Source organism: Chelmon rostratus, chromosome 13, assembly GCF_017976325.1.
Source record: "Chelmon rostratus isolate fCheRos1 chromosome 13, fCheRos1.pri, whole genome shotgun sequence".
NCBI classification, from domain to species: Eukaryota; Metazoa; Chordata; class Actinopteri; order Chaetodontiformes; family Chaetodontidae; genus Chelmon; species Chelmon rostratus.
The window spans coordinates 16,428,584-16,450,198 of NC_055670.1; the positions used below are offsets into that span (position 1 = coordinate 16,428,584).

Consider the following 21,615-nt stretch of genomic DNA (forward strand, 5'->3'; position numbering starts at 1 on the left):
TTTTTTTTTTTAAATCATCACTGGTTTTCACAGTGGAACAGTGATGGAGGGGAACGTGGGATAATGATGACCATCCCCTCCTGTCACTTAATGTCTGGCTCACTCTCTATCTGCCAGTGAAGTGACTGGTTCTGACCAGGACTGACCATCAAAATGAATCCTCTCCTCGCCCGACCCATCCCTAGGTCTTAACTTATTGTATCCTCTGCCATTTCACAATAAACTTTTCACAAACTCCATTTCCACATTTTTGACTCTATTTATTTGCTGCAGATTATTTTCATACAAAAATCAGCTAGATGCATGATAAAAGGTATAGTTTTCTTAGCTTTCTTGCTAAGCTTGAGATGAAAAGGTTGATACACATCTGTCCTTCAAATATGAAGCTAACAGTCAACTGGCTTGGCACATTTTTTTTGCGCTCAAACAAATCAGATAAAGTAAGTTAATCAGAGCTTTAGGTGCTGGTAGGTGAATTTTGTTAACTTAAAAGCTAGACTAGCTGTTTCCCTATGCTAAGCTAAGCTAACTGCTTCATATTTACTGCACAGACATGAGTGTGGCACTGATCCTCTCATCTAACTCTCAACAAGGAAGCATATTAGCATATTTCCAAAAATGCCAACTGTTAACTGGTGCCTGTATCTGAATAGAAGACAGTACTCCAGTCTCACTTTTTGTCCTTTTTATTGTCATTAATTATTGTAATTGGTGTCATATCAACAAGAGAAAAACTGCGTACATCTACTTGACCTTTTAAATACATTTACAGCTGCTGTAAGGGTGGAGCAGGAGGTGGGGAGGGGGCACACGGAGATGGGGTATGCAGAAAAAACACAGAAGCAAACAAACAGTCGCAGGTGAGGGCAGTAATTAGGCAGGAGGCAGGATATACCACAAATGGTGTCTGAAAAAGAAACTAGATCACCCAAACACTTTTTTTCCTAACAGATGTAACAGGATCCGAGTTCCCTCGGTCATTTTATTTTCTTCATGAATTGTCTTTTTAATGTTTTTTTTTGTTTGTTTTCTCAAAAGATTACTTTTTTCCACTCTCTTCTCCCACATATTGCAACAAAACATCCAGATACGGTAGCATACGTCGTAAAACGGCATGGGATCTGCACCAAACGCACACGCACAGACAGATTTCAGCTGCAACTTCTGCTCAGTCTCAGGTCGCGTTCGTAAGCGTCTTCCTCTGTGGTTCAGACAACAGACAGTCCCGATGAGCGCAACATCAGCCTGCGTTAGCGGAGGAATGTCTGTGCTGTTCATTCACGTGAGCTGAAAGTCTGCAGCTGCAGAGACAAGATACTTTTAGCTTTTTCCTTTTCGGATGGAGGTGTGTGGAATGAGCTCCGGTGTTTAATATTGCTCTGATGTATAAACAGGCGTCTATATTGAACTACTGAGCAGGTACGAGTGTATGATGCTCTTCAACAGGACTGAGATGCATTCCTTAGCAACACCAATTCAGCTGTCTGACATTGTCACCAAGCATTACACTGTAAACAACTAATAACTACAAAACATGAACTTGTTTTATCTTTATCCAATAATTGAGGAAATAACTTACTAAAATCCTTTTTTTAGATTACAAAATAGCCTCTTTTGATATTGGAATCAATACATGCTTGTCATAACATGACCTAGTTCTTGCAGTAATGCAATTTTACAGGTATATTTTATAGCCATATTGTCACTTCCTTTTAAAATGTTTTTAGGACATGTAGATGGCAAAGAACTTGTAATTTTATACATGTTTCTATATATATTTGTTAAATATATTATATATTGGATGACAAGAATGATTTGCAGTAAGGATGCTTGGTTTGTTAGGGGGTTTGGCGTCCATGCACATTTACTGAGCAAGAACAACACGTGCTGCGTGGTGTGCCGGCCACATCTTATTTAATGTAGAAAAAAAGGCTGTAGCTTCTTCAAAACACTGATCCAGGACCGGTCAAGCCAATACCTGGTCCCCATTTTGTATTTCCACTTAATCTAGGACCAGTGCACTGAACTATTCTATGCAACATCATTCAAAAAGAGAGAGGCCAACAAAGTGAATCAGAAATAGCACATATTTGGATTTAAAATAGTCAGGAAATAAAGAGGACCGTACAGTAGCTCCTAATTCGAGTCTCTACTTAAGAGTTGAGTGATGGATCTTGAAGTGGAGATGTTTGGAGGCTGTGGTTCGGCTGAGGTCGGCCTCAGGGTGGCAGAAGTGGGCAGAAAAGTTTGAAGGGATCAGGCTGAGGATATCCAGGACGCAGGGATCCAGTGTTCACAAACCCTGCTTGGCCAGAGCCGCGGTGACATCCTCAGCCAGGGTCGCTAGCTGCGGAGAATCCATCATGTTGATGCTGCCGGAGGACGATAGGTGGCTGTCCCGGTGGCGCTGCGGAGACACCGAGCCGGACAGCCCCGGAGACTGGACGACGATCTCGGCTCCGTGGTCCACTCGTGCCTTGGCGTGGTCGCGAAACAACAGCCTGTGGCTCTCAATCTAACAGAGGCGGGCGGCGTGTCGTGAGACGTGGATGAAACAGAAACAGATCATTTTCATATCATGAACAATTAAAACATCTATATGTATGCTTGTGACTTAAGAACAACTGCAAATAGAAGAACACCAAAGTTTAACTTTGGAGAACTGTGCTCAGAGCCTCTGCTCTTGGTTCTGTGTCGACTTCAGAGCTGAACACAACTTAAGGTATTTGGATTAACCTTTAATGAATCACTGATAGCGGCGTATACTGTACCTTTCTCTCACAGGCAGATAAAGGAATACAACAAGTTTTTGGAAGATTGGCTTGTTAAACATATTCCTATTTACTGTATATTACATGTATACTGAATCAAGTTTTATTAAACCTTAACTGGTTTTACACCACAGTGCTGTATATCAGACTATGCATCACTCTTTTAAGATTACAGTAATATTTATAAAGACACGGACGATTTTTCTGTCTACATTCTTTTCACTTCACAAGTGACAACTAGCAAGTTACGCTACATGACATAAAGGAAATTATACTCAAAAAAGAAGCAGAGGAGTTCATATCTAAATTTACTGGTAAGACAATCTCTCAAAAACTTGTTTTCCTTTAAATCATGGATTGGGAGCATGGAGCTGACACTCACCATGATGTGGCCTCCACCAGCAGTGTGGTGAGCATTATCCAGGGAACCCACCTTGGCTTGGGCTTTGTCTTTGAAGTCCAACTTCACAGTCTCTATACGCACGTTACCGCCCCCTGGGGAAAGTGGAGGAATGAATGAAGGTTACGAAATGAAAACAGAGACAAGAAGGGACCAGCAGAGGGAGCTGCAGGACCTGAATCAGCCACCACAACACCTGAGAGGTGAGAGAGGGTTTACATGCCTCAAACCAGTCTTCGTCGTGCAAATACAACCCTGATTCTAAAAAAGTTGGGACGCTGTGGAAAACAGAAATAAAACAAAATGTGATAAAGTGCTAATCCTTTTTGATGTATACTCAACTGAAAACATATTGAATGTTTCACCTCATTAACTTCATTGATTTTTGTAAATATATGCGTATTCTGAATTTGATGCAGCAACACGTTTCAAACAAGTTGGGACAGGAGCAACAAAAGACTGGGAAAGATGTGGAACGCTCCAAAAAATCCTTTTTGGAACATTTCACAGGTAAACAGGCTCATTGGTAACAGGTGATAGTATCATGATTGGGTATAAAAAAGGAGCATCCTGGAAAGGCTCAGTCGTTCATAAGCAGGGATGGAGCGAGGTTCACCACTTTGTGAACACATGATTGTATAAAGGATGTTACTACATGGGAACACGCACATGAATGCATTCAGTTCAGCATCCTCACTCTGTTGGAATCAGGGTTGTAACAGTAAGGACTTAAAGGGCCAGTTCACCCAAATTAAAAATCTCTATATTTATATCTTTGTCCGTATTACTAAGAGCAATCATCACGGCTGGCTGTGGACTGTATCGTTTCTGCTAGCACAGCAGCATTTGATCCCATCCGGAGCAAGCGTGCTCTCTTCAGTCAGAATCAGTATCGGGGAACAGCGCTGCTGTTGTTGATACATTGCATTTCAATGATTTGAATGATTGAGCTACGAAATTGCACTTCAGAAAGTCTTATAGACAGGTGCATTGGATCATAAACTCTGCCCGTGAAAACACTGTCCTGAGACCTTCCTGTCTCAATGAACATCTAAAGAAAGTGAGTACAAGTCACTGAAAGTGTGATTTTCTGGTTCTTTCACAGTCAGTGATTTGAGCGAAAAATCAAAATTGGATGTATAACCCTCTCCAGGTGTGACCCGATACATTTCATCAGCAATTTATCAACATCCTGCTCCACGCTCACACACTCAGGGTAGAAACACACACAACACAACAAGGCCGGCAGGAATCACAACACCTCCCACATACGGCCGCCTGTGGACAGATCCATCGAGCTGTCAATCCAAACGTAGTTCACTGCTTGTTTCCACAGATCAGTTCCGGAGCTTCTGACAGGAGTTAAATATCAACTGCAAATTACTTTCATTATTTAAATTGCACTTTATTGCCGGTTTACAAACAGCAACGGTGTATTACACTTCATGGCTTGCAGCTACTGCCCAGCCCAGTTTAAGGTAGCAGGTCACGTGGTATGGCTTGCATTTACACCTGGACCTTCAGATCAGATGCATTACAATGCTCTCTGCATGCCTTTATGTTGCTTTAACAGTGATTTTTCCTCATCCAGATACAGCCTGCATGTTATTGCTACGAGGTTTCCTTGAGTGGTATCTAATGTAATACAGCCAGGATGATGTTGAGTGTGGCTGGTTACTGAGCTGTGATGTAGCACAACTTGCTGGTCATAGTTCATTTAGGTGAACTTTGCTGTCCACACTTTGTGCCCACCTGTAGCTGCTGATTATCCAAATGTAGTGGGAGCAGCAGTTCAGCTTTCTTTCTGTTTTTCTATCCTCACACACGTTCCCACCTGGAAGCTACCCAGCACATCCACAGTTTGAGCAGCAGCTCATGGAAGACAGGCACTTTGATCTAAGTGCATCTAAGCAGTGCTGCACATCCTCCATATGAATTCGTGTCACCAGGTTATAGACTGCATCAGTGACCTTTTGGTCACGAGCATGCTTCTCTAAACTTTATTCCTCGCTACCACCCCCAGTGTTGCACCTCAGTTCCCCCTGAACGAGCCCGGGCTGACTGTTACCTGGCCGATGATGGATGTTGTCTAGAGAGCCACACTTGGAGGTCACATGGCTCAAGTCAATCTTCTTGTTCTGTATCAGCACCTGGAAGAAGCAACGCCAGGAAAAGGCAAGGTTAGAGCTCACAGTTCACCAAGAAGACACAGAAGATCCAAATGGTATCGTCCATTTTCTGAATTATAGGACATAGTACATCTAATCTGGACGAGACTGAAGCTGCTGTTTGAAGGAAATGACTGGGTACCGACGGAGAAATAAAGGCTACAGTTTTCCACATTCGCAGTGATATCTAATTGCATGTAATTATTAGACAGCATGAGCAAGAAAGCACAAGAGCAGAATATCAATGACTATTAAATAACAGTCCTTGTGTTCTGCTGTGTGGAGAGCTGCTGGTGTCCTTCACAGCAACCCAACGGAGACTGAATACAACCTATGTGCTGTAACTGTGTCTGGAGCTAAAAATTCAGAAAATCTGTCAAATATGCACTATAACAACAAGGATTCATTGTTAAGACAGCAGCGTGGGAATGCACAGCGGGGAGGAGATAAGGAACATGTAGTTATGCGACACTCCCTGGAGATCTGAAGAGAAAACCACAGAGGGACATATAAAGAGTGAACCAATGAGACAGCAAACAGAGCGGCGCTACAAAGCTTTAGACACAGCACAGTGAAGAAGAGGAGAGACGCCGCGCCCTGAGATGAATCGTGGGTGCGTGCCTGTGGTCAGCAGTCACTTTGCCAAGTCACCGATTCAGTTGATTTGCCTTTCGTAACTAATGATTTGGTTTTCATTGTTGTCTTTTGCTTTCTTACACGGCCCAAGTGGGAAAAAAGAAAAAAGAGGACAGGAAAAGTGAGGCGATGACGAACAACGCAGGTCGTGAGCCACATTACGAACCACAACACCATGACAACAAAGTACAGTATGCATCGTAGCAGTGGTGGAATGTAGCTAAGTACATTTACTCAAGTACTGTATTTCAGTACACATTTTTCAAAGTATTTGAGTATTACCATTTTGCACAACTTTATACTTCTTTTCACTCTTACTTATCACTCCACTACATTTGTTTGACAACTTTAGATATATTACAAATCACAATTTTTCACACCCTTCCTGTCCAGTGAAAAACACATATCTCCAAATATTATGATTTTGAACGTGAATGTTTCTGATAAAAACCGAAGGGTTAAGTCTTTGTTTACAGGTTGAGAAAAACCTTTTACTTCGTAAACTAAATCAACCCTTTGATTAGCTGGAAAACGCACAGTCACAAAGCAGAAAACGAGGCTGTATGTCATTTTAGAGATACATGGTTCTCACAGGACAGTGATGCCACAAGCAAAAGATGATCTTAAAGAATATGATGCATTGCTCTAGATTAAACTACGCAACAGCATATGAAGTAGTGAAAGTGAGCTCAACCTTAAACATTTACAGCAGTAAAATGCAACATACACATGAATGCAGCAGTAATATTAATCCAAAACAGACAGGGAACATTTCACTGCATCATGAATACTTCAACCTCTAACTTTTTCAAGTACATTTTGCTGATGATACTTACATACTTCTACTTAAGAGAGAATGCAAGACTTTTACTTGTAGTGGAGTATTTTCACAGTGTATAGTAGTATTACCTTTACTTAAGTAAAGGATCTGAATGCGTCTTCCACCACTGCACCTGAGCCTGTTCATCTACCAGGAGTCCCTCACACATGCACAACACTAGCACAAATACACAGCATGAGTTTAAAGAGAGGTGAGGTGTGGTTTGTGTCAGCGTGGGTGAATGCCAGGCCGCAGGTTCGCTCATCAGTCCAGCGAGCGCATCTTTATGAAATCAATTAACTGCGCTGTTGTAATCTCTCTTACACCTGTGATGATGATGATGATTTTCTTTTTTACATGATTTATGAAAAAAAATAACAACCAGTGTAGGGCCGCATTATAAAACACTAAAATCTGCTTCAGCTGCATATGGAAACTCTGCACCTTAGAGTCAGTTCAACAATTGCGCCATGAACAAGCACTTGGCGACCACAGACATCTTCAGGGATTATCATGTTTTCTGTGCGTAATGACACACAATTTGGAATTACAATGATCTGCGCGGTAACCACATAACCAGTAAATAAGCAACTACTGCAAAACTGGGAACCGTTTTTGAATGGATGCATAAACTGACAATTTTCCACAAACACGGTTACATACACAGCCATGAATTTTTTGCATCACAGTCATGGGTGAAATTTTAATGCAGCTCAAAATAAAATTTCTTTAAAACCTCTTGGAAGTAGGTGGCGCACGTCTGTTTCCCCAGTAACCCAGAGTTGTCAGATGCTAATAAAAAGTGAGGTTATACTGAGGGAAGTGATGTAAAACAAAGAGAAAAGCTCTTATTGTCTCATTGTAATCATCAAGCTTGCATAACTGTGCTTTGATAATGTGCGCTACTCAAATCAGAGACTGCAGATGGAGCACACACTGTACCTGCCACCTTAACATGGCTGTAATCAGATTTAATCAACGAAAAGGGAAGTGCTTCATGCAGTGTGCTACCTGTTGTGAATGACAGATGCTTTTCTATGCACTTAGATTGTCTGCTGTCTAATCTATGTATATTAAAACTGAAATACACAACCAAAACATGAATAAAAGGTGTTTGTCTTACTCATTTTAAGCCTTTAAGAGTGTGACTCCACCACTCTTGTTAAATTAAATATCAGAGCATTTGACAAGTGATGTAGACAGTACATTTAATCTTGACACTGAAATTACACTGCACTGATGGGTTACCCCTAATGTTCCTCTCTTCGACTGTGGCACACAGAGAGTCACCACATTACCAAAGAGACAGAGCTTTTCTTACAAAGCCTAAAAAACTACAGCTAGGGTCCTGAATGTTGTAAGCGCTGGAGAAGAAGATATTCAGCCTTTAGTATCAAAATTCCTCGCAGGACACAAACCACTTCTGGAGAATGCTGTGTCAATCGAGAGCAGTCAGGTAAGGAGCACTGCTGCCTTAATGAGTGAGTGACTTCGTAAACAATAAACTGGGAAGCTGTAAAGCCAGGTGAAAAAAAGGAAACAGACACCGAAAAACACAACACAACAGAGAAACACCGAAATGAACACTGAGACAATGGACTTGCGGCACAAGACTCACGTTTCCACCTCCTGCCGAGTAGCCCCGCCTGTCCAAGGACCCACACCTAGACTGAACATGGCTATAGTCCAGCTTAACACTGGGGATGAGAACCTGCAGGGGCGGAGGTGAGGAATGAGGTGGGAGAAGGCTTGGGCTTTTCTGGCATGGCACTTCATTTTAAACGTCTCTTGAACAGCTTGTATCCTCCCACTGTTTAAATATTGTGTCCTAGTTTGACTGTGATGTGGACAGTGATATTTGACCTGGTGATTCCCTTGCTGCTCTGGACAAACATAATTCAGTGGATTCAGTGACTCCAGGCTAACAGGCAAGACAGATTCATCTCACTACATGACTCCCAGCATGAGCTTTGTTTCCTTTGTGTCAGCCTGGCTAATGTACTAAACCTACGCCTGCTTCCAGAATCAACATAACCTTAAAATAAGGCAACAAATGGTTCAAGTTGAAGCCAAAAGTCGTTAGTGTGCCTTTCAGCCGCAGGAGGATTTGTAGGTAATAAATGCTAAATAAATGGGTGCAGAGTATCATAACGTTTTGAGATATCGCTGCGATTAATTTGTATAAAAATCGACTCTGAGTGCATACAGGAATGCAAAACCTCCAGGAAACATCACACTGTGTCACAAGAAGAGACAAGTCCTCCTTAAATACGTTGCAAGAATTTCCTTTGTGGTTTTGCACTTTCTGCTTTCAGATGCAAAATAAAAGCAATGAACACTTGAGACCATTAGTTTAGGGTGCAGGGATGATAACATGTGAGTGTGCTGCGATGGTAAATGGCTCTCTGTAGCTGCAAGAAGAGAGAGCAGGAGTGAGATGAAGACACAGCAAAGTAACAATAAATACATTTTTTTCAGGAGCACATTCAAAGCAATGGCAATTAACAATTACACGGAATAGGAAAAAGACACACATACATACATATTCAATGCATTTTGTGGAGAAAGGACTACAGAGCTCTAAAGGAGAGACCATGAGGAGATACAGCAAGTGGACCAAAGCAGCGGGTAAACTGTAGCTGAAATGAAACAGTCCTCACAACCAATAAAACAAAATGCTGCCATAAAACTGCTCTCAGTTTGAGCTGATAACAGAATACACTTCTGAATGTTGGTGAAACGTTAGAAATTAAAAAAGGAATGGCACAAAAGCATTCTTTGAGCCGCGTCCAGAGAAACGCTCCTCATTTCTTTATGATAATTAATTGGTGCTGATGTTTTATCATCTGTTCCTAATTAAAATAACATAAATGCTTAAGGCCTTTCTTTCTTGCGGTGCTGTGAATGAATAATGACAGCAGGAGATTCACATGTTTAACTTAACAAAATTTTAGCATAAAATGACACGAGTAGCCAGTATAGCATCAGACCCATAAAACCTCACATTGCTGTGAATCGTGGGACACACTCCATGCTGGAAGCATTTATTCCACCGCTGGAAAAATAACCAAACAAGAAAGATCAAACCAGTCTTAAGCTTGTCTGTAAATTTCAACAGATCCAGACTCAAACATGTTATCAATGAAGCAAACTATCACCAGTGGAAATGACTGGAAATCAGAGCCATTACCAAGGAAGGAAAGAGCAAGAAACACAGTGTTAGTAGACCCATTACTAGTCTCTAGGAGAACAAGACAAGGAAAACTAACCACCAAACTCAAGACAAGACCTTGTATGTACAGTATTAAAGGATTAAATGGGAAACTAAATAAAGAATTCTTTCTTATCTAGCCCCCCCCGCCAATGGGAACTGATGCCACAGGTGGAAGCTGGAACTGGTAGGACTTAAAGTGATTTACTCAAGGACATTTGAGCAGAGCAGACGTTTGCCAGCATATGGCAGCCTTTGGTTGTCTGGCTCTCTCTTACTGTGAGGCCACCCTGGAGCCAGACAGTTGGGTTATTTTGGGTTTTATGGCACAGCTCTAGAAGCAAGAATGTGGCTAAAATCAGAAGCTGTCCGACCAGGTGCTATGCTTCTGAGTAAAATATCACCCGTAAAAGAACAACTGTAAAGCTACAGACCAAATGGGTGACTTATAAGGTGCGGAGGGAAAACAGGGACTACAGGTAAGGGACAAACTACGGCACTGTGATACTAAACCATCAAGCTAGCCATGTATCCAGATTTGCAACAAAAAGCCACTTGTTGCATGTCACTTAACTGGATTTAAACTTTAGGAACAAACTAGAATAAAATAAAGTTCTCCGCCATCGAAGGATCAACAGGGAGGAGAACAATGGGTCAGGACAGAGGGGTACATACATTTCCTCCACGGGAAGAGTGCTTCAGATTATCCTTGGAGCTGCATTTTGACAGTACGTGACTGAAGTCCAGCTTCTTGTTTAAAATATGAATCTATGGAGAAATACAGAGATAGTGTGGGCCTCATACATGGTGTATGGGAATGATGCTTGTCTTAACACCACTGGTAAGGGAGACTACAGAGGTGACTGATGTACAATGCATGAATAAATGTTTCATGTAGATAAATGATGTGGCCTTTCTGAAGAAGAATATTCCACAGAAGTCTTAAAGAATCGGTGTGTGTGTGCATGCCATGTACTGTATGTATACTGTATGAGTGTATTAGGAAGGTGTTGGAGGTCATGAGCATGTGTGCACTAGTGATTTTCTATTAATGTGAAACAAATACACCAAGTTTTTGGAAAGTTGTCCCATCAATCATCCATAAGCCCAATATAATATAACAATAGTTGCTCTAGTTCTCTGCACATTTTAACAAAAATAAAATACTGAACTTCGTCTTCTCAAAATATTATAGTCTTATAAGTTCCTCAAATTTAAAAATACCACTAATCTAATACTGCGGATGTGTAAAGATTTTGGTTTTAAACATCTCAGGTGAGCAAAAATATATTATTTACATGCACATGCACATTAACTACAAACACAGGTACTTTTTACCTAAAAGCTTACAATAGTTTGTGACAAATTTTCTCCACTTTGTCCTATTTACAACAATTTCCTGCTAAACCTTGCAGCACACATTTCAAGAGATGCTATTAACTGTCATTTTCTCACCAACCCGATGAGTCAGTGAAATAGACAATCTGTCATTCACACTCATTATTACTGCGCTGTCGTCAGGGTTAGGTGATAAAGTGGCCAGAAACCTGGTGTATTCCCTCAAAGAGATCCTTGGGTGAAAACTATGGAGCCTGGAGTGTAGCACTCAAACAAATCTAAACTTTTTACAGCTCAATTATAATCACAAATAATTTAATAATAATCAGTTGGTCATGCTTTATATTAAAGGCACACGTGCTCAATATTTACAAGTTGCTAAATAGCATGCGTATTAGTAGTACATTGGCTTGTTATTAGTTATTATTAAGAACTCATTAATGCCTTCTTCTTGGGGTTAGGGTTATGTTATTTAAATAAAAATTCATGTGCAACAACTTGCAGTAACTAGGAGGTTAATGGCCCAGTGGTTGTAGAATATGGTCATGCAGAATAAGGTATTTATAAGTGTTTTATAATGACTAATAAAGAGCCAAAGCTATTATGAATGTGTTAATAGAGAGTGTTGCCGATCACTTTTAAAAAGCTATTACAAGGTAATTAACTAGATTTCAAATGAAATGACTCGTTCATAAACTTACAGAACTTCAAAATGACATACCTTTACATTCCTTAACTTATGCACCATCATATTCCATCCATACACTTTGTTTCCTGCCTCAACTTTTACAGTCTCTATTTAATGAGCGGTTAGTTGAATTTAAGGTGTCTGGAGCACCTTAAAGTTAAATTAAGTCTAACCCACAGAGCAGGAGCTTTGATTAGCCTGATCCCACAAATGACTTCCTCCTACGACAGCTGACCAAACAGCTCTCACTGCTGCTCTGTGGGTTGCACTCAATTCAATATTTGAAATTCAGATATCAATTCATCATGTAAAGAGAAATGATTATTAACTGGTAAATTAAATGATTTGATTAATGTTCATTTTTTTTTAACTCTGACTTAATTAATGTCTCATTAAAATGCAATTGTAATCATTTATATTAATTGATAAAAGTTAGCACTGTAAAGGTTTTTAATTATTTCAGTGGCACACTCTTATCCAGGCTCTGTAAATGGTGCCATAATTAACAGCGCTGAGGTGTACCAGCAGGTCTTGGGTCCAGGTCACACTGTGTGCTGCTGACAGACACAGAGTAACTGAGATGAGGCGCAGCACTGACTTCCATATCCAGGAGGCCCTGTGTCTGGCCTCTGTTGGCATATTCTGGTCCATGTGCTTCTATGAGGACAATCATTGGACATGTCAGAGACCTGCTATGAGCTGGGGGAAGCACACGACAGCTGCCTGGAAACTGGAACTACTTGGACCATGGAGCTGCTGGGAACTACTAAAGGTCAGGAGAGGAGTATATTCCTGTCGTGTGACAAGTGTTACTAGTCCACTATGGCTGGTGGAGGATTCTACCATCCCTAAGCTAATAAAGGCTGATCAAAACCCACAAGAACACTGAAAAACTAATGAGAGCTGAGCTTAAAACATGACTGCACTTCTTGGTTCTGACAATGTGGAAATAGGAGCTTACTGCATTCACAATATGCTACAGATGGGTGGTTCAAGAATATTTCAGTCACGAGGGGGAACAAGACAGACAAGTGGGTTGAGAACCACAGTAGAACCATTTTTTCAGTTCAAATTGTCTAACTGAGTGGGCAGGAACTGAAAGACGATGTTATGGGTGGATTTTGTGCACCCATTGCACTCCACACTTTTAAATATTCTGCTGTTGAGGAAATTATTCCTGTAAACTGCAGAAGCTAGTTTGGCTTGGTAAATAATCGGAAAGGCCAATAAAAATTGATATATACAACGCAAATTTCAAAAACTGCGCTGCGTAAAACATGAATAAAACAGAATGTGAATATTTGCTAAGGCTTTTTGACATATACTCTAATTGAAAACAGTACAAAGACAAAATATTTAATTTTTGACCTCATTAACTTCATTGATGTTTGCAAATGAAGCTTATTGGCAGCAACACATTTCAAACAAGCTGGGACAGGAAAGAAAATAAAGAATAGAACTACATGGGCTCAGGGACACTTTGTTAAAACTGTTGTTGGTAAACACAGTTCATTTGCAAATGACTGGATTCTGTTTATTTACGTTTTACCCAACTTGAATCTCATGTAACATATATATGCCTTTAAATCCCTTCTCATTAAAAGATCATAAAAACATTGCAAGAAGCAGATTAAATGTTAACTTTGTGTCTGGAAGCTCGGGGCCTAAAGAGGAGCAGGGGAGTCGGGACAATCGCTCTGCCCAGACAGTCACCTCTGTGTTTAGATGAAAGCTGCCATCACTGTTTTGTGTCTGACAAGAGACACCTTCTGCCACCCAGGGGTGACACACACACACACACACACACACACACAAAAGCACACACATTCACTGTGGGGCTGTGGGGTAGGACATTCACTTTAGCTGGATGGATGGATGGATGGATGGATGGATGGATGGATGGATGGATGGATGGATAGATAGATAGATAGATAGATAGATAGATAGATAGATACTTTATTTATCTCCAAGGAGAAATTTGCAAAAATTTGCTCTAGACAAACATAAAACACTAAGTAACATCCACCTCCAGAAAAGGACACCTACTTGAAATGCAGAAATTGCAGTTTGTATTTATAATTGTTAAACCTGCAATAACTGATCTTTTGACCACTTGGGGGGGCGGAAGAAACAAACTGCTATGGCAAACTTTTGACGAACAAGTTGTGTTTGTGTTCACCTCATCATTTTACGTCCAATATTCCCTCTCTTTTAGGTCTGTCTTTGGTTTCCTCAATTCCTGAGGGAACTATCTGGCTCTTTAGCTGCTAAATGCTAAATTAGATTCACCAGCTAGTCGCTAACTGTGTAGTCTCACGTCAACTTGTGAAATATAAATTCGCGAAATTTAATCTGTAGGATTTCTGTATATACACACAAATTTTCCATTTTCTTCATGACATTTAGCACAACTTTCAAACTAATGTATTTCAGTTGAAAGTATCTTTTGTGCCTGCACCATGTCCACATTGTTCTCATCCTGTGGTCAAGTTAGCAACAATAAATATTCAACGTGCAGTTTGACTTTTAAATTAAAGCCTGCCTTCAGGTGACGGTCGCACTCTGGTTAGGTTTAGTCACCAAAGCTACTTGGTAAGGTTTAGGAAATCATAATGGTTTGGGTTAAAATAACTAATTCCTCAAAACAATCATTTACCACTGGTTTTACACGGGAATCAAACCCTGGTCTCCTCTGTGAAAGTCCTGTGGTTGATCCATCCACTCCAGCAACATCCTTCCACGACTGTCTCGCTCTTTATACTACAATCAGTTATAGGCGTTTAAATGTTGATATTAATTGAAAGGTAGCTGTGACATCTGGTGGTTGTAATTTTAATTAATTAAATAATTGCTAAATACAATAAATACAATATAATCTATATTATTTTGTATGGTGAAGTACACCAAATTTTAATTTAGGATTGTTTATTTAAATATTTTAAGTGTAACATCGTAATATCAAGATGATCTGATTTCTATTTAATGTCGGTACCAGCTTTCTTTTATCACAACATGTTGCAGCAGTGCATCCATTCATTTCTGTATCATTAAGGCAGACAATTCTTTGTTAACTGAACTGCACTGATTGTTAATCAATGAACATGAAAGAAATATCTATATATGAGAGATAAGAGGTAACCCTCTTACAGCACACCCTGTGTAACAGGTGATGAATCTAAAAAAGTCTGACAGCCAAACACAAGCATAAACAAAGGACCCAAATTCCCCCTCAAGCATTGGCTAACCACTTCGAAAGCTACAACACTACAGTTAAAATGCCTTCCAATGTGGCACTTGGTGATGAACAGTGGACTACATATGCTATAAAGGCAGCCACTCACAAATGCTCACATTATGTCAGGTAACAAGCTTTATAGCTGCAAATAAATCGCACCCAAAATACAAGTCCAGAATGGAAATTTGCAAGATTCAAGTTCTGAATTTTCAACCTCTCTGCACAGCATGCCACTTTTTCACTGTCCAGACACCCCCACTCCAAAAGAGACTTGCATGGTAAGAACAACACTGCCAGCCTTGATATGGCATAGTTACTGATGACCCAGCATGTACGCTTGCACACATACACATGCATACAAATGTGCATAGAAACTCTGCTTTCTCCGCTTCTCCTGCAGATGACAGGCAGGCATTCGGAGAATGATCCCTCCCTATTTTGTGGCTGGCTGCACAGAGCAGCGTAGAGACCTGGCAAGTCATAAAGATGTCAGCCAAATGCTTAGACTCCTAATCAGGTCATCAGTGGAGGCCTGGAAGAGGTGATGGCTACAGACACACTGCTGTTTTCACCAGTAGCATTTCTGTTGCAGCGCTGACTTTGTGTTTTAGACTCATGCTGGAACACGATATTTGTCACACCGTGGGGTGTACACTCCCAAACACCCCGCTAACGCAGATTCTGTGCGGTGGCAGAAAACACGATTTGAAATGCAGATTTCTGTTGGGCTGTCCTCAGTTCACAGAGTTGGGGGAAAAACTGAAAGGAAAAACACTGCTCACAGTTCCCACACACTTAGGGGTCTCAGAATTGTATGGTTTAAAGGTAAGACGCAAGTACATTTGATATTATAGAAGCTTTAGATTGTCAATGTAAAAAGTATAGTACTGTATATAGTCTAGAAAATTCCAATCTCAGCTTTTACCCTCAGGATCAGTTGTGTAACCAGAGATCTGAAGCACATTAGTACATTTGGGTGTTTTCAACATCTGAATGATGTTGAAGCAGCTTTAAGTATTTTCTGAAAGGCAGTCTGCACCTCTTATCAATCTCACAGCAGCAAAACCTTGATAAACTACAACTGCTTACGACTAATGTGTTCTCAAAACAACTAGTTACTTCTGTATACAGCTGTCAGACAGAGAGCACATGGACAGCCATTTGGAGTTCTCTTTCTTGGCATTTGACAAATCTGGTATCTTCTCACCTTTCATTTCCACATTCCTGCTACAAAACTTAATCTACTGGCACATTTACCCCATCTCTCTGCTATTTTACGAATGACATGACAAACATAATCATGTGTGTGAGCACACATGCCAGGTGGAGCTGCCTATAGGTTTATACATTTTTGACAATGATGTCAAAAGTAATATCAAAAGTATTGTTTTAAACAAGTTATTGACAAGTCATTCACATTAGCTTTTACAGATTTTTAAGGTCCAGGGAACCTTTTTTTAATTCATTTTTGTTTTAATCAATGCACATTCTGTGTATAATAAATGGTTGTGAGAATTAACACTTTTTCTTCCACAACACACCACTCTTTCTTATCTTATCGTTCTTGTTCACTGGTGAGTCAGCAGGAGGATTGAAGGACTAACAGCAGAAAGAGGTAACTAAGAAGCTAAAAACACATAATGAGTGTGGAGAGGTAGAAGAGAGGGGGCCATGGGAAATAAGCATATCAAGGCAGAGGAAAAAGTCAGAAGATGTTAGACAAAAACACATTTCACAATACAGTTTGTACCAGGACATTTACCACTGGCGCATACCAATGATATGTATTCTGCTGATATTTTCTCTATACATAGAGACATTGCAAGGTTGTTCTGTGTCTCCATATCCACTTATTGCCATTGGACACTTTGCTGTTGCTTTATGGTTTAAGGACAGAATCCAGGTAATTCCCTAATTGCACAGTGCAGTGTAACATATATCTGTTTACACGTCTGTTTACTTCCTATCAAGTCTACAGCAACGTTACCTTTTACCTCCAAACTTAGTGATCACCTTACAGTGCTTTTTCATATTTAGCTTTGTAAATAGGCCTATGGTTGTACCTACCACTGACAGGAAGTAAAACAGACATGCAATTCATGAAACGGATCTACATAACACTACTTTCTGGAGAAAATCCCAGAATTTCTTTATATGCAGATGATATCCGCATTTATATTGACCAAAGGGGGTTAATTTAAATGCATGATACTTGTGCTCAAAAAGAAGATTCATTCTCAGTGAAGAACCTTGGACCCCTAATCTGTCTCTATACATGCCAAAGAGCAGTGATTCCTAACACATCTCTGGGGGTCATCAGGTGGATACCTCCCGCCTACTTAGTCCCACGACCCCCCCAGACTGATATTGTTTTTAATTCTTAATGTTACATGTACGAACAAAAATAGACTTCTTGATTAATGTGACCATCCCTGAGACCATAAGAGAAACAGAGACATGTAGGAAAAACAGAAACACAGGAAATCAATAAAACAAGGAATGCAGGTTTGCAGAGAAGAAGAAAGAAAGAAAAAGCAAGCAGTTAGACAGAAGCTACAAGTTTTGGGTGAACTTAGGGGGAAGATTGTCACCTGTCCTCCTTTCGGCTGGTACTTGATATTCTCTGTTGAGCCAATCTTGGACCTGACATTCTTGAAGTCAGGCAGTGGCTGGTTGATGATGCGGAGCTGCTTGGGTGTTGTTGCGGGTGACTTGGGTGGGGTGCGGACCACGGCCACCTTCCTCTCCTGGGAAATCAAGCTGAGGGACCGTGGGGTTCCAGGGGTCCTTGAGGATGATGAGTAGCTGGGAGGGGTACCTGGGGTGATGGCTGTGGAGCCAGGGGTTCGGGGGGTGGAGTGGCCACTGCGAGCTGAACGGGAGCGCACTGATTGTGTAACTGGTGGGGAGGAATAAAAAGGTGAGGGTTGGAGCTGAAGGTGTAGAGGTGCAGTTTGATATAGTTCTACTATTTTAATTGGCATAGAAAATAATTATACTTATTTACTATTATATTCATACTTATTACTATAGTATAATGGACAATTGTCATATTATATCAATAATATTAAGAAAAATGTTTTGTATTTTCCTCTTGACACAAATGTTTACATCTGCCGGTTTTATTGTTACTATTATTCAGCCATCCCATATACTGTAGGCCCATACACACGTATATTATTTCAAGAGGCTGTTATCAATGTCAGTAACAGCTTGCTTCTTTTTCTTCTCCTCTCTTTTCTTCTTTTCAGGCTTTTCAGACAGTAATTCTGGCTCTTCGAGCTCTAACTCCCTCGCAAATATGAACAGTAGCAATTCAACGGGAGCATCAAACAATTCAAAGTCCAACCTAGTGAGAAGGTATCAGACAGCTTTCACCATAGAACAAATCAGGAGACTGGAGAAAGAGTTTTATAGGGAAAATTACATTTTGAGACCGAGAAGATGTGAATTAGCTGCGGCGCTAAATCTGACCGAAGCTACAATTTCTTGGTTAAATCAGAATGCTACCAACTAGCACATTATACAGAGCACCCATTTCCTGTACTGATTCAAGTCTAAAACACTGCCTATCTGTGAGACTGAACTTTGGATAGTGGTGTGAAAGAGTGCAGATGCAGAGACTTTAGGCTTTTAAAGTCCCTTTCAAGACCATAAAATGTTTTGTAACAAGAATGTTACAGATTACAGTATTTCATGACTGAAATACAGACTAGTCATCATTTTTCATCAATCATTTTTCCTATATTAAGAAAACAAGTATAAAGAATGGCCTCTACCTGTCATACTGGGGGCTCGTCCTGTCCTATGCTCTGCCCTCATCTCTGTGCGAAATGCTGCAGGAGGCAAAAGAGGAATGGTTTTAGATTTAGTAAGGGATATAATGAGAGGGAAGAATGAAAGAAGAAAGGCACAGTCAGAGGTTCTTGGTTGTCCAGTTCCACATGCATTGACCCAGATCTGTGCTAAAGGTAAGCTGTAAATAGAACATCATAGAGAGTTTGGTGTACAGTTACACAACAGACCTAATACAGATTTTCAGATAAACTGGTATCCAACACAAAATCCAACAGATGATGACACATTTTCACTAACAGAACTGTGAAGGTGTCTACATAAATCTGTCACTGATCCATTACAGCAAAGACTTGAGTAGGACTTCAGCTCTTTTAGTTAAATTCAAGAAATCAGTCATCAGCATTGGTACACTATTTGCATCGGTTGAATATACTTGTTTTGAGACCAACTTAAATACAGATACTTGATGAAGTAACTTGATTAGAGGAGCTACAGCCTACATGTGGGTCTGCGAGGAGCCGTGGAGCCGGAGCTGGTGATGGAGGTAGAGCTCTCCTCCTGGTCATGGTATCCACGACGACTTAGAATTGAGGCATGCCGTGGCAGAGAGGACCTCTTGTCAGGGCTCCATGATCCTCCGTCCTGTCGGTAAACAAACACCAGAGATGAGAAGTAGTTCCTATAAGGCCAGTGAGGCTGTTACTTTAATACAAGGTGAAACAACATGTTAAGGGGGGCAATACTGCAAAATAAAAGGAATTTTTAAACATGTTTTGATGTTCTTTACAGAAGTCCTGCTGTGCTGCTCTATCATTCACCTACCTTGACTATGAGTCTCTGTAATACTGGGGAGCCTTGAGGCTCCACTGAGGATGGCCGTGGTCTATCTAATGAGGCAGCCACTCTGGATATGGAGGTTGGGATCTTTGTTATTGGCAAACGATGGGCATGGCACTGAGATGGTACAACGATGAGACCCGGTGGGTGAGTAGCATGGCACCAAAATATAGGACACAGGGTGACAAAAGAGTGGTGAAGATAACAGTAATGTAACATGCATTATCCGTACACAAGATCTGATGCACAAGATGTATCCTTTGTGGGATGAGGAACGCGATATCAGATCTTGTGTGTTTAGCATTTAATCATAGCCCATCGTAACAGCCATTCACGCACACTGATTGTGAACATGTCAGTCTAGAATTAAAAAAAAAAAAAAAAAAAAAAAGACATCCAAATGCTCAACAAATAACAAAAATGTGAAGAATATTGTTGACCATGCTCATGCAAAATTTCCTGTTACACATGGACTATAAGCCATGTTTCCACCGCAGGAACGTTCCCCAGGGACTGGAAATCTTTAGCTGAATTCAGTGTCCAACACAGAAACCAGGGTATAAATTACCGTAGGTTCCAGGTTCCACATTATTTCACCCCCCCAAAAGTCCCTGCTGAGTTGGGGGTGAGGCTTGCAGCCACCCAACCAGTACTTTTTTTGTTCATTGTGCTTCACACATCAACATGTGATACCGGTATAATAACAAAAATGATTGCTGTGTGTCACTTTATATGGCATCAGTACGTGCAAAAATGCACATGCTGCTTTCTCATACATCAGTGGACCAATTGGCCTATTCTTTGCGGGTCTTTTGATTGCGGTGGGAAAGCAGACAACAACCGGCTGAAGGAACCTTTCCGTTCTTTGAAAAGTAGTTCCTGGCAGTAAAAGTTCTGGTTACTTTGGGTGGAAACATGGCTATAGCAAGATGTACTGTAAATTAAAAGTGAAATATAATGTGGGCTCAAAGTGACAGAGTACACTTACAATATGCTGTAATGACATGACATTTAAGAAATGCAGAAACTGTGTTATTTTAGATACAATAACTGTCATTACCATGGTGGAGGAGTAAAATGGAGTCACGACCACAGTCGCTGGAGAAAAGTCACAGGGTGCTTCAACACCCACTTAGTAAAAAAAAAAAAAACACTCTAAATGGATCTATCTTATCTACTTGTGCAAAAACCCATTTAACAAGGCAACAATAGCAAACATTTTACAAAAAACAACCAACATAAATATTTTTTTTTCATAAAATACAAAGGAAAACAAGCAGTGGTGCTAAAATAGAAATGCTGTGCACTGTTTTTCATGCAGGGATTAGGGTCTAGAGAGAGAGAAGGCAGGCAGCGCTCACATGAACAGTGTGTAATGTGTTTATCTCAGTATCGTTAGGTTGCTCTGGAAGTCCACAGAGAAAACATTTAATGGCTTTTTAAGAAGTCTTAATTCTTTTGATAATTATTCCGTTTAATTGATGGGATTTTTCAGTGTCTGCACTGAAGACTCTCGAGGCAACTTGTGTATGAGCTCCATAATGGAAGAAAAAGGTAGAGGTTTGATATCTGTTTTTGCTTTAAATGCAGTGATCCAACATTATAACACAATGTCAGTAAACTGTGCACAGCATGCTCATGTCTACCAACCTTTCTGTTCTAAGACCCTGTATCCCGAAGGATGCCAAAAAGATGAGTGATAGCATATCTAAT

At 40.5% G+C, this 21,615-nt stretch overlaps 1 protein-coding gene across 1 annotated transcript in view; it reads right to left on the bottom strand.

Moving 5' to 3' along the window:
• Nucleotides 1–688: 688 nt before the first annotated feature.
• The window catches only part of map2 (microtubule-associated protein 2), a 94,905-nt gene continuing 73,978 nt past the window's right edge, over nucleotides 689–21,615 (bottom strand). Inside the window, exons 8-15 of the mRNA XM_041950536.1 lie at nucleotides 19,888–20,019; nucleotides 19,566–19,707; nucleotides 19,047–19,103; nucleotides 17,859–18,166; nucleotides 8,414–8,506; nucleotides 5,240–5,321; nucleotides 3,154–3,266; nucleotides 689–2,515 (exon numbers count right to left, since the gene is read on the bottom strand). Of these exons, the coding sequence (XP_041806470.1) occupies nucleotides 2,294–2,515; nucleotides 3,154–3,266; nucleotides 5,240–5,321; nucleotides 8,414–8,506; nucleotides 17,859–18,166; nucleotides 19,047–19,103; nucleotides 19,566–19,707; nucleotides 19,888–20,019 (1,149 nt within the window). The 3' untranslated portion in view covers nucleotides 689–2,293. The remainder of the gene's footprint in view (nucleotides 2,516–3,153; nucleotides 3,267–5,239; nucleotides 5,322–8,413; nucleotides 8,507–17,858; nucleotides 18,167–19,046; nucleotides 19,104–19,565; nucleotides 19,708–19,887; nucleotides 20,020–21,615) is intronic.